We start from the raw sequence: 13,668 nt of genomic DNA, 5'->3' as shown, positions 1-13,668 counted from the left end.
TCCATAATGTAATTAATGTACTCACCTTCCACAATGTAATATAATGTAATCCTCTTCCATAATGTAATAGAATGTAATCAATCAATCAGTTGAAAAGGGAGTTTCCTTAGGGTGTGTTCTGCCTTCAGGCTATAAATAGATATTTTGGCAGCACTTGATCTCTGTCTCCACTCTGCACTCTTCCTGTTACCTGACCTACAGATCTTGGGACGAAAGTCTACAGGTCTCTCTACCCTGCCATCTGACCTATAGATTTTGGACTTGCCAGCTCCCACAGTTTCGTGAGCCTATCTCTATGTGTGTGTGTGTGTGTGTGTGTGTGTGTATCCCCTACTGGTTCTGTTTCCATAGAGAACCCTGACTAAAACACTCTGCTGCCCCAGACTTGGGGAGCCAGCAGAAAAGGGCCCACGTGGACCAGCCTGAGCTCTACCGCCCGGGACACACCAGCCTCCTCCTTCGTCCAGCCCCTTGCTAGGAGTGTGGAGGGCCCTGGAGAGACAGACCAGGGAGGATTAAATACGAGATGTGCCATCAAGTCACAGGGACTGAAAGAGATGCTACCTATACTCGGCGTATTTTGATTTTTTCCCACCATTGGTGAGACGGGGGTTCCACAGCAAGATGAGAGCCATTACCGAAAACATAGGAAGTTTCACTTTTTGCCCACTTCTGATCTGGGATGGACTGATTTCGATCTGCCAAACACTGGTGCGCAAAACAATCAAAAGCCAGTATTTTTGGTGTCCTCTCCATTTGCTAATAGCTGCTGCCCAGGTTTGGAAGTGTTTTCTGCTTGGACCCACATGATTTATTATCTGTGGGTTTCTGTTAAGCAGAGCACCTGACAAACCTGATCCCAACAGCTGTTATGTGGCATTCTGTGGGCGTAAAAAACCTTTCTGGATTTCCCAATGGAAGGAAATAACCACAGACCCAGAGGAAAGTGAAGGCATACTGAGGTCATTTTGCTCAACTTGATGAAAGTGATTTTTAAAACTTTAATTAAATGGACTATATACTACGGAAACATAACTTAACAAAAGGGGCCTCAAAAAAGATAGAAAATGGAGGAAAACCAAAGACACAAGGGAAAGATTAGTCCAAAGGACTAATGGACCACAGCTACCAAGGCCTCCACCAGACTGAGTCCGGTACACTAGATGGTGCCCGGCTACCACTACCGACTGCTCTGACAGGGATCACAATAGACGGTCCCGGACAGAGCTGGAGAAAAATGTAGAACAAAATTCTAACTTACAAAAAAAAGACCAGACTTACTGGCCTGACAGAGACTGGAGAAATCCCGAGAGTATGGCCGCCACACACCCTTTTAGCTCAGTAATGAAGTCACTCCCGAGGTTCACCCTTCAGTCAAAGATTAGGCAGGCCCATAAAACAAAACGAGACTAAAGGGGCACACCTACCCAAAAATCCTAAATGAAATATATTTCAACAGAATTTGGCAATACACTAAAAGACTAATGTATGACTAATGTATAATGTATGACTAAGTTGTTTTTCTTTTTCCCCCAGGGATACAAAGATGATTCATTACTAGGAAATCTCTTAGTATATTCTATCTTATTAGTATAAAAAAAGAGGAAAATTATCTGATTATACTCATAGACATCAGAAAGGACATTCGACAAAATCCAACAGCTGTTACTGATAGAAATGCTAAGAAAATCAGGATCAGCGAAAACTTCCATCACATAATAAAATATATTTTATGAAAGTAAAATTCTGCTGAAGATAATTAAACTACAGTTGTAGCAATACATTGACAGGGAACTGCCAGAAATTCAAGCTGGATTCAAAAGAGGACGTGGAACTAGGAATATCATTGCTGATGTCAGATGGATCCTGGCTGAAAGCGGAGAATACCAGAAAGATGTCTACCTGTGTTTTTTGACTATGCAAAGGCATTCGACTGTGTGGATCATATCAAATTATGGATAACGTTGTAAAAAATGGGAATTCTGGAACACTTAATTGTGCTCATGTGGAACCTGTACATAGACCAACAGATAGTCGTTCAACAGAACAAGAGAATACTGCGTGGTTTAAAATCAGGAAAGTTGTGTGTCAGGGCTGTAGCTTTTCACCATACTTATTCAGTTTGTATGCTGAGCAAATAATCTGGGGAGCTGGACTATCTGAAGAAGAACGGGGCATCAGGATTGATGGAAGATTCACTAACAACCTGAGATATGCAGATGACACAACCTTGCTTGCTAAAAGTGAAAAGGACTTGAAGCACTTACTGGTGAAGATCCAAGACTACAGCTTTCAGTATGAATTACACTTCAACATAAAAGAAAAAGAAAAATCCTCACAACTGAACCAATAAGCAACATCATGATAAACAGAGAAGATTGAAGTTGTGAAGGATTTCATTTTACTTGGATCCATAATCAAGGCCCATAGAAGCAGCAGTCAAGAAATCAAACAACACGTTGCATTGGGCAAATCCACTGCCAAAGACCTCTTTAAAGTGTTGAAAAGCAAAGATGTCACTTTGAGAACTACGGTGCACCTGACCCAAGCCATAGTATTTTCAGTTGCCTCCTATGCAGGTGAAAGCTGTACAATAAATAAGGAAGACTGAAGAAGAATTGATGCCTTTGAATTATGGAGTTGGCAAAGAATATTGAATACACCATGGACTGCCAGAAGAAGGAACAAATCTGTCTTGGAAGAGGTACAGCCAGAATGTTCCTTAGAAGCAAGGACAGCGAAACTTTGTCTCACGTACTTTGGACATGTTATCAGGAAGGGATCAATCCCTGGAGAAGGACATCATGCTTGGTAAAGGAGAGGGTCAGCAAAAAAGAGGAAGACCCTCAATGAGATGGACTGACGCAGTGGCTACAATAGTGGGCTCAAGCATAGCCATGATTATGAGGATGGTGCAGGACTAAGCAGTGTTTCGTTCTATTATACACAGGGTCGCTATGAGTCAGAACTGACTCGACACACCTCACAACTAATAACAACAAACCAAAAAATCAGTTTCTGCAGAGTCAGCTCCAACTAATGGTGACCCCACATGTGTCAGAGTAGAGCTGTGCTCCACAGGGTTTTCAGTGGCTGATTTTTTGGAAGTAGATTGCCAAGCCTTTCTTCCGAGGCACCTCTGGGGGGACTTGAACCTCCAACATTTTGGTTAGCAGCTGAGTGTTTAACCATTTGCACCACCCAGGGGCTCCTAAAATATCTCTACCTCAGCTTAAAAGTTTAATGTAGAAACACTAGAAATATTCCCATAAAGTCAGCAACAAGACAGGAATGTGCCCTGCCACAACTGTGATTAAACAGCGTTGTAGAAGTACTAACCAAAGCCCTCAGGCAAGAAAAGGTATTTGAGGTATAAAATTAGAAAAGGTATTTGCAGATGATATGATCAAATACATAGGAAGTCCAACAGAATCGACTGAAAATGACTCCACTCGGTAAGGATACCCAACAAGGAAGCAGGAACATTCAATAAAGAAGTAAGAAGAACATTAATGTGGAGGAATCAATAGTTTTGTGCCTACAAGTCACAGCTAGTTAGATGATAAAATAGAAGAGCCCACTTGCCATAGGAGAGGAAAAAAAGAAAGGTAAATTACTTGGGAATAAACTTGATAAGAAGTGTATGAGAGAGTTTATGATGCATTCCACGGGCAGGACGGAGGGGAAGTGGCCCCCTCATCCTCTCCTGGTGGGATTGTGAGTCGGGAAACCCCATATGGAAGGCAGTTTGGCAATATCTGTGACAATTACAAATACATTTACCCCTTGACCCAGCCATCTCATTTCTGGAATTTATCCTACAGATAATTCCCATACAAGTTTCTTTATCATAGTATTAAGTGTAAGAGGAAAAGGGTAGAAATAGCCCAATTCTCCATCAATAAGGAACAGGTTAAATACATTTTTAATGTCCATATGTAAGAAAACTATATAAAGTAAAATAAAATACACACACACACACACACACACACACACTCACACTTAAACCAAAGAATGAGAAAGGTACTTTTTCCAGTGGAAAGATTTCCAAGGTAATGGTTAAATGACAAAAAGCAAGGTGCAGAATGGTGTGTGTACTCAGATTTGCTTGCATTTGCACAAACTGTGGAAGGACAACCAAGAAACTAGAAAGTAGGGCGGTGGGAGAGAGAGACATGGGGGCCAGGGGAAGGGAGGCGTTTGCTGTAAACTTTTAAATGTTTGTTAAATGTTGGAACAATGTGGATGTGGTAGATACACTCTGAAAGCAGAGAACATCCGTCTGGGACAGGGGAGTCCCACGTGGGGGGCCAGGAAGGGCCCCGGGACCCAAGTCAGCCCTGGATGGAAAGGTTTGCTGAGTCCAAAAGTGGCTGCTCTGATAACCAGGATACAGCTACACGGAGGGCAAAAAGCAGGCTGTGGTGCTCCAAAGTGTATGTGTGCGTGAAAGTGTGTGCATGTGTGTGCGTGTGAGTGTGGTGTGAATGTATGTGAATGTGTATTGTGGGGGGGGTGTTGGGGTGCGTATGTGTGTGTGTGGTGTGTGTGTGAATGTGTATGCGAATGCGTATTGTGTGTGGTGTGTATGTGTGTGAGTGTGTGTGTGCTGTGTGAATGTGTGTGAACGTGTATCGTGTGTGGTATGTAGGTGTGTGAGTGCATATGTGTGTTAGTGTGGTGTGCACACATGTGCATGTGTGAAGACAGAGAGGCCGGGCTCGGGGGGAAGGAGATGAGCCATATTTCGAGGGCACAGTGTGATGTGGGGGGGCCGCGTCCCGAGAGGCCCGAGTGGGTCTGTGCCTCAGCCCTGGGGCCGGATGTCTCATGGTGGAGAGACACTTCCATGAGGCGTGGGATCAGAGTGGCCCCTGCTGTACCCCCCAGACAACCCCCCTGCACGCACCTCCAGGAAGCGGGATGCCACAAGCCGGTCCTCCACGGTCAGCACCAGGTTGTCCACAAACATCCAGAAGAAGGGCCGCTTGCTGCCCGGCCTGGGCCGCGCGTACTGCAGTACACGGTGAAACTGGAACAGATACCATCCTGCGGGGGGGGGGGGCCGTGGCACGGGTGGGCAGGCTGCCTAATGTGTGAGGGGCACGGGGTGTCAGGGGAGGGGCGTGAGGGGCCCCAACGGTGTCCACTCCCACCTGCCCCGTAGCTCTGACCCCACCAGCAGCCATCGGCACAGTCTCCACCCTCAGACCTCGGAGCACAGACAGCCGCACACCCAGTGAGAGGAGAAGACCACCAGTTGCTGTTCAGCCGACTCCAACTCACCGTGACCCCATGAGTGTCAAACAGAACTGTGCCCCGTGGGGTTTTCAGTGACTGATTTTTGGAAGTAAATCACCAGGATTTTCTTTCAAGGAGCCTCTGGGTGGACTTGAACCTCCAACCTTTCGATTAGCAGCCGAGCACGTTAGCCATTTACACCACCCAGGGACTCCTTAAGACATGACGGGGGCAGTTCAGACAACTCAGACGCAGACAAGGGCAAGGCAGTCAGACTACGCGAGTACCACTGGGCTTGGACACAGATCATTCCCTTTAAACCCAGCTCTGGGGAACACAGCCCTCTACAGTGACAGAAATGCATCTGTGGCTGCCTGAGAGGGGTCTCTGGAGGAGGGGTGGCAGGGATAACAAAGGGACATGAGGAAGCCTTTGGGGGTGACGATACACTCATGCTGTAGATCACAGGGATGGTTTCATGGGAGAATGCATATTGTGAAAACTCACCCAGTTGGGCAATATGATGTATGTGCAATTTATCGCAGGCCAATTATTCCTCAATGAAGCTATTTTTCCAAGGCAGACATTTGCCATTCCTACCTCCCCAGGAGAGAGCCAGAGGTGGCCCAGAGGAGGGTGGGTGGAAGGAGAGTAGGCAGAGGGCTCAGGGGTGACTGAGCCGACCACAGTCTGTGTGTGTCTTACCAGGAGGTCGCTCCAAGGCGTGGCCGAAAGGTGGTGTTGAGCCATACACGAGGTCGAAAGGACCCCACTCTTCCACCTGCAAGACACGGGCACTGGAGAAGGCTGTAGACACGTTCTCACCTTAACAGGTGGCTCATGAGTGCCAAGGGCAAGCGTTTCTCCTGGCGAAAAAACACTGGGCACACAGGGCTGCCTGCTCGGCTTGCGAGACCTGTGCCATCCAGAACCCAAGTCTTCACAGCAGTAACAGACACCAGGTCAGACCTGCCATGAGCATGTCTGGCACCACCACATTACCTGTGGTTGAGTCATGGCCACCTGGGAGGCCGGTCCTCTGAGAGGCCTCCTCCATACAGCAAGCGTTGTCTGAGATTACTCCTCATGCTAAGCATTGCCCTTCAAAGATCTTCTCCTGGGAGGGTAACACATGGGGCCCTGAAGGTTCAAGTGAATTTTGTATATGTTGTCTGTGCTGTCCATTGTGTGTGTTATCCATTGTATATGTTGTCCACTGTGTGGTTGTCCACTGTGTATGTTGTCTGTTGTGTGTGGTTGTCCATTGTGTACGTCATCTGTTGTGTGGCTGCACGTGATGTGTGTTGCCTGTGTGTAGGCTATATCTGGAAAAAGAAGAGACCTGCCCGGCAGCTAGTAGCTGGATGCTCCCTGTTGAACATAAAATAATCCCACACAACGTCAGTAACCAACCACTCCATGATCATGGAGGAAGAAGACAAGACCACTCCATAATCACATCTGAACATCGACAAGATAAGGACACTCTTCAACCACAGGAGTGACTCAAGATCCCCTCTCAGGGTGACATGTGGGACTTCTACTTCTTTATCTACAATGACGTCAGCCGGCATCCTAGATCAGAATTAATAAGATACCTCAAATACCACACTCCACCATTTCCTAACAGCACTTGATCCACAACAGACCCCTTGGGCCCTCTCCTAAGTCACTTCACAAAAGCCCAAATCCTATAAGCTCCAACCACATCTCCCTTCCAGAGCCTCTGAATGGTTCTTGAGCATGATCTCCCATGTTGCAGCAAGCTGATACAACTGTATGTGACTGCAGGTGTGTGCCTTGTGGTCTTGGGGCACTTGGGGCAGGGATCTGGACAGAAGGGAAAGGAAGGGAGAGTGGGTGGTGGTCCAAGATGAACACACCTACCAATCTACACGCAGGCAGGGGCTGTCTGTGCGTTATCTATGGGCCTAGCTAGCACAAGCTGTGAATGAAGCGGGTCCCCCTGCTGCGTGGAAAAGCAGAAGGAAACCAGTGTCTTGAAGGAACATCCATCTCTCCCCGAGCCAACTGGCCCGGTCAGAAGAAGAACTTGTTTTAAATACCCCTGCAAGCTGCAGCCAAGTGTGGGGTCGGGGGCCGTGCAGGTGTCGGGGAGTGGGTGAGAGCCCAGCCTTGGGAGTGGGTGTGCAGAGGGTCCTGGCCCAGGTGTGCCCTCTGTATTCCCATCTCTATGATGAGGTGGTGTCACCATCATCATCATCATGTCCGTTTCACAGGGTGTGGGGTTAAACAGGTGAGGTCATGTGTGGCAGTTCTGGAAGATTTAACTGGCCCCACGAGCCTGAACCATCATTGCTAAGAGAAAGCTCATTACCAGGGGAGCAGGTTCTAGGAGTCTTAGCTTGTTGTACGCGAGAATGGCTTCTGTGTCTGATAGTTTTCTGCAGGCATGCTAAGATTAAAGCCCACAGAGGCTTTCTATCCACTGTCATGGCCCCATCTTGAATGTCCTACCCCTTCAAGGGAGGGTGACTCTGTGGGTGATCCCCTACAGGCAGGGGCAGAGACCAGAAAGGCCCCATGGTGGGAGGTCTAAAGGGACACGGGTGGGGTAGGGGTGGGAGCTTGGGTGTGGCCCACATGGATGAAGCTCAGTGCTGTGAGGCTGTGGTCCCAGAGCCGTGTGGGGCATGCCTTCCCACATAGATAGACCTGTCCTGGGCATCAGGGTGGGGGGGACGTATGTACAGTGGAGCCTGGGCCTCTAGAGGCACAGCTGGAGAGGCGGGTGAGCCCCCAGAGACAGCCTCCCAGGCCAGACGGGGGCAGGGCCGGGAGGCTCTGGCAGGCCCCTGGAGGTAGGCAGACCCTTTAGCTAGGCCTCTTTCCTGGCTGCGGCCCCCCCTTCCTGGCTGCGTTCCCCACTGCTCCCCAGCCCCTCTGCTCTCCAGCCCTTCTCAGCCCCCTGCTCCCCAGCCCCTCTGTTCTCCAGCCCGTCCCAGCCCCCTGCTCCCCAGCCCCGCTGCTGTCCAGTCTCCCTGCTACCCAGCCCCTGGGCTCTCCTAGACCTTCTGCCCCCCCAAACCTTCTACTCCCCTGCCCCCTGGCCCCTGTGTCTCCCCCGACCCCCTTGCCCCCGGGTTCCATGCCCCCTGGCCCCACAGCCCGTCTGCCTCCCCAGGCCTCCCTGCCTCGCCTGCCTCCCCAACCCCCTAACCCGGGTCATTTATCTCTCATGAGCCCTGTCATCTTGTCCCCTCGCCCCAGGGACCTGGACTTTCCTTCTCTCTGTCCTGTCCACCGGCACAAGGCACATGAGAGAGAGGACCTTCCTGGTCCCAGCACTGCCTTTTGAAGGCCTCCTGACCCTCTCCCTTCTGGGCCCGTGAGAGGCCTGGTCCTTCCGCCATCATGGCCAAGGCCTCCCTGCTCAGGACCTGACATGTGAAATGGGCGCTGGTGGGTTCTGTCAGGCACTTCTATGAGCCCTCCAACCGGGCAGCAGGAGATGACCCTCTGAGGGGCGGAGAGCAAGCACGTTCTTTGTACACATCTGGGATCCCAGCCAAGAGGCCAGAGAAGAAAGTGCATCACTGGGACTGCATCACTTCCTTTTCCCGTCAGAGGAGGTTCTCAAGTTAGCAGCTGTCCCTTTGAAGACTTGGCATTTTGTGTTAGAGGAAGGAGAGGGGGTGTAATCCCCCATGGCTGGGCAGCCCCCCATTATAAAAACCAGCTGCCGTGCAAGCTGTAATGGACTCATGCTGACCCGTGGGTGGTGGAGATGGGATGCCATGCCAAGATGTTGGATGAGGCAGTCTGCCCAGCTACTGCCTGCCCTGGGCTGGGGCGGGGTGGGGACCGTAAGAACGTGTGCCCTGACTTCCTACCACAGGGCATCCTTAGTGACTGCCCAGCACTGCCGCTCTGGGACAATCGCCATGTTGGCGCCAAGCCACAAGTCCAGTACTGATCCCAGTCAATGGCTGTGCTGCAGGGAACTCATTCCCAGGACTCTCTCAGGGGGCACTGCTCAAGGACCCCACGCTTGGCCCTGGAGCTGTGCTGCATCCAGCCCCTCCTCCCTCCCTTCACCTGCCCTCCCCCCCTTTCCCGGTGGTTTCCACCAGTGAGTCTCTTGTATACCCAGCTGCATCCTGGCGTCTGACTCAGCATGGACAGCACTTACATCCCTCCTCACTATGTTGGTGACGTCATCCAGGTGCTTCAGTTGTCCGTGATCAGAACCACCTTCCAAAAAGCCCAAGCTTGCGAGCTCTGGATGGGGAGAAACAGAGACATGAGGAGGCTAATGCTAACTTTGACCCTAAACCAAGAAAACCAAACTCATTGCCGTGGAGTCGATTCGGACTCATAGCAACCCTATAGAACAGAGTAGTAGCACTGCCCCATAGGGTTTCCAAGGCTGTAAATCTTTACAGAAGCAGACTGCCACATCTGTCTCCCAGCAACTTTGACCCTATGGGGAATAACAGAGGGCAGTGATTCATCGGGAGGATGCGGACTTGAAATCCCTCTGGAGCACAGTTCTACTCTGCACACGTGGGGTTGCCATGAGTTGGAATCGACTCAAAGGCAACTAACAACAACAACGAGACAACCTGCTATTAAATGAGCAAACTTTACTTTGTTAATGGCATGGTGAGGGGACGAAGCCTGTCACTTTGTTAGTGAAACAAGCAAACTTCACTGAGTATCGAATTTTCAAAGTCAATCTTACTGATTACGAGGAGTCCCTGGGTAGTGTAATGGTTAATGTGTTCAGCTGCTAACTGAAAGGTTGGTGGTTCCAGTCCACCCGGAGATGTCCTTGGAAGCAAGTTCTGGCAATCTACTTCTGAAAAATCAGCCATTGAAAACCCTGTGGAGCACAGTTCTACTCTGACACCCATGGGGTTGCCGTGAGTTGGAATTGACTCGACAGCAGCCAATGACAACAACAACATTGATTGCAATGGGTCACTGGTGGTTCAGTGGTAAAATTCTCACCTCCCATACAGGGGACCCAGGTTCGATTCCCAGCCAATGCATCTCATCTGCAGCCACCACCTTCCTGTCAGTGGAGGCTTGCACGTGGCTATGATGCTGAACAGGTTTCAGCAGAGCTTCCAGACTAAGATGAACTATGAAGAAAGGCCTAGAAATCTACTTCTAAAAATCAGCCAGTGAAAACCCTACGGATCACAATGGTCCAATCCCCAATCGATCGTGGGGGTGGTGCCAGACCAGGCAGCATTCTGTTCTGTTATGCATGGAGTTGCATGACTTGGGCGCCAACTCCATGGTGACCGACAACAACAGCATTGACTGTGAAGCCAGGTACTCCTGGGCTGCAATGTTACTCGGTGTGTTAGGAAATGCGCTGGGCAGTGGGATCCATATAGATGTCCCCAAGCAGGCTGTGTGACAGGCAGGGGTGGGCTATGGGAGACAAAGGTCATAGTCTTAGAGGAAGCCATGGCTGAGGAACGGGAAGGCATCTAGACACAGGCCTTACAAAATGGACTCAGAGAAGCATCATCTCGGATGGGGAGACAAAGGCCATGGCAGCCATGTGGCCCTGATCACTACTTGTTCCTTCAGCCCCACCACCCAGCAGCGTGACCCTGGATGAGTGGTACCCTCTCTGTCTGTAATATGAGGATACCCAAAAACCAAACCCATTGCCCTCAGGTCGATTCCAACTCAGCGACCCTACAGGACACAGTAGAACTGCCCCATACAGTTTCCAAGGAGCGACTGGTGGATTTGAAAGGCCCACCTTTTGGTTAGCAGCCGAGCTCTTAACCACTGTGCCACCAGGGCTCCAAGGCGAGTAGTATTGTGAGGATAATACTACTAATAGTATCTATTGTGTGGGGTTGTTGTGCAGACTTGACCCAGAGCACTTAGCCAGTGTTCAGAGTGGGAGATATCCCCCGACTTGATTTGGTCAGAGACTAAGGAGTGTCCTGTTGGATTCTTCTTGTTCCTGTTGGACCCAGAAGAACAGATGGGTGTTGGGGGTTGATTTGTGTGCCCCAAAAGACATGCTGAAGTTCTAACTATCCTGCATCTGTGAACGTGACCTTGTTTGGAAATAGGGCCTTCGAAGATGTCATTGGTTAACATGAGGTCATCCTGGAGCAGGGTGGGTCTTATATGACTGGTGTTCTTATAAAAGAGGAGAGACAGAGACAGACACACAGGGAGAACATCACGTGAAGAAAGAGGCAGAGATGGGAGTGATACCTCTCTAAGTCAAGGAACACCCTGGAGCCACCAGGAGCCGGAATAAAGACCTGGTATCTGCTCATGTAAAGATTACAGCCTAGAAAACCCTAAGGAGCAGTTCTACTCTGTCACATGGGGTCGCTATCGACAGCCCCTAACAACAACAACTCCTGGGGAGTGTGAGCTCAGGACAGTTGGTCACAGACTGAGGACTGTCCCCCAGGAATGTCACCCCTCTGTCTAGCCTGGGTGACAGGGCCAGGTGTACATTAAACCCACCTCTCTAGGCTTGCCTTCCAGATCCCCCACTGCCCCCTCCTTGGCCTCCTTCCTCCTGAAGATGACCTTCCAGCCGTCTTCTTGCAGTGCCCCTTGAATGACATCCCCTCTGCTCCTCGTCGCCCATCTTGGCTCAGGATTCTCCCGAACGCCCCAGCCCCGCCAACCCTCTTAGTCACATGGCGTTTCCACTCAGTGTGTTGTTATAAATACAGTTTTCGGTCCCTCGGTTTCCGCAGGGGCCTTGTCTCCCCAGCTCAGGGAGGGGCTCTGGGAACAGGGATACCAGGGCCCCTTTTTCTTACCTCCCGACCCCAGACGCCCTGAAGACTCACCTTCCCGGATGTCTCCAAAAAGGGACAGCACCCGGACAGGCTCTCTTTTCCATGCAGGTACAGTCTTATAAATTTCAAAAGGACTCTCCTGTTTATTAAGGAAGAAAAGAGGGTGTTTTGCCGACCACTTGGTTACAGTGAAACCTCTGGTCCAGCAGAGGTGCTCCCCTTGAGAAGCCGAGACACACCTGCCTGTGGGGCCACCCCCTGAAGGCTGGCTGTGCCCACTCCTGGGCCGGTTCTAACAGTAACACAGCAGAAGAGCAGGGTGTGTGTGGGAGGGGTGTTTTCTGATTTTAAGGGAAGATAATGCTACCCCCAGAGGAAATACTTCTTTATCATTCTTAAGTTCTGAGGCTTAAATCTAGAAAATTTCAAATGTCCTGCTGCCATTAAAAAAAGAAAAGAAAAAAGAAGCCAAGCCCGTTGCTGTCAAATGCATTCTGACTCATAGCGACCCTATAGTACACAGTAGAACTGCCCCATAGAGTTTCCTGTGAGAAGCTGGTGGATTCGAACTGCCAACCTTCTGCTCAGCAGCCAAGCTCTTAAGCACTGCACCACCAGGGCCCCACTGCCATGGGGGTTTGCTAATTCATCGTATCTGCCTTCCAGGCACTGGCTTCCCCACCCAGGACGCTGGGCCACGTCCCAGCCGGCTGCCTGAGCTTTCACTGATCTCAAAATGTGGCCCACAGCCAGCCACCTGGCGCCTCCCAAAGCTGCCAGCGGTGAGGCGTTCACTGGCCAAGGGCGCGGGAGGGATCCCATTGGCCATCCACACTGCAGTGACCTGTGTACACCAAGGGCTGATGCCCTGAATTCAGCCACAAAGGAGCCCCACTGAGAACAAACAACACCTCACAATCTCCGGTGGAACAACACCCCAGTCCTCCCAGCCTCTCCTTTTGAGACGCCAGCACCTCGGACAGACCCAGGGTGAATTTGCTCCTAAAACAGGCCTTGATCAGGCCCCCCAAAGATGACGAGGAACCAGGAGGTCACATTTGGGGGACGCCTGGCTCCTGAAAACGCAGGGCATAGTGCCACCAACTATAACAAACACCAGGCCTGAATGGGGGCGCTTGCCAGCAAGGGGGCTCACAGGAGACCCCAGATCACCCGTGGAAGGATGAGCAGGTGGGACAGGACACCCAGATGCAGGAAAACAGACAAGAACGAGCCGGGAGCTTGGGAAGGGCAGGGCGTCTGAGCTGTCAGAGCAGATGAAAGAGGTGAGGGTTTCGAGGGGGGTGGACTTGTAGGGTTTATACAGGTTACACTGGTGCAATGCTGGTGGCTGGGGTGGACCTTTTGGGGAAGGAAAGATGGTGGGAACTCATGTCTTGGTTCTTTAGAGCTCAAAGTCAGGTGGCTTCTCCCCTACCTGAGCGCCATTCACTGAGTTGTATTTAACATGCTTTTTTTATTGTGCTTTAAGTGAAAGTTTACAGTTCGAGTTAGTTTCTCGTACAAAAATTTATACACGTATTGTTATGTGACCCTAGTTGCTCGCCCTATAGTGTGACAACACACTCCTCCTTTCCACCCCAGATTTCCCGTGTCCATTCAACCGGCTCCTGACCCTTTCTGCCTTCTCATCTCGCCTCTGGAC

At 50.4% G+C, this 13,668-nt stretch overlaps 1 protein-coding gene across 1 annotated transcript in view; it reads right to left on the bottom strand.

The window, feature by feature from the left end:
• DNMT3L (DNA methyltransferase 3 like) overlaps positions 1-13,668 on the bottom strand; it is a 31,002-nt gene that overhangs the window by 3,960 nt on the left and 13,374 nt on the right. Inside the window, exons 8-11 of the mRNA XM_004384859.1 lie at positions 12,054-12,141; positions 9,395-9,483; positions 5,947-6,022; positions 4,910-5,049 (exon numbers count right to left, since the gene is read on the bottom strand). Of these exons, the coding sequence (XP_004384916.1) occupies positions 4,910-5,049; positions 5,947-6,022; positions 9,395-9,483; positions 12,054-12,141 (393 nt within the window). The remainder of the gene's footprint in view (positions 1-4,909; positions 5,050-5,946; positions 6,023-9,394; positions 9,484-12,053; positions 12,142-13,668) is intronic.

Source organism: Trichechus manatus, unplaced genomic scaffold (genome assembly GCF_000243295.1).
Source record: "Trichechus manatus latirostris isolate Lorelei unplaced genomic scaffold, TriManLat1.0 scaffold00128, whole genome shotgun sequence".
Lineage (NCBI taxonomy): Eukaryota > Metazoa > Chordata > Mammalia > Sirenia > Trichechidae > Trichechus > Trichechus manatus.
This window is presented reverse-complemented; position numbering and strand designations above follow the sequence as displayed.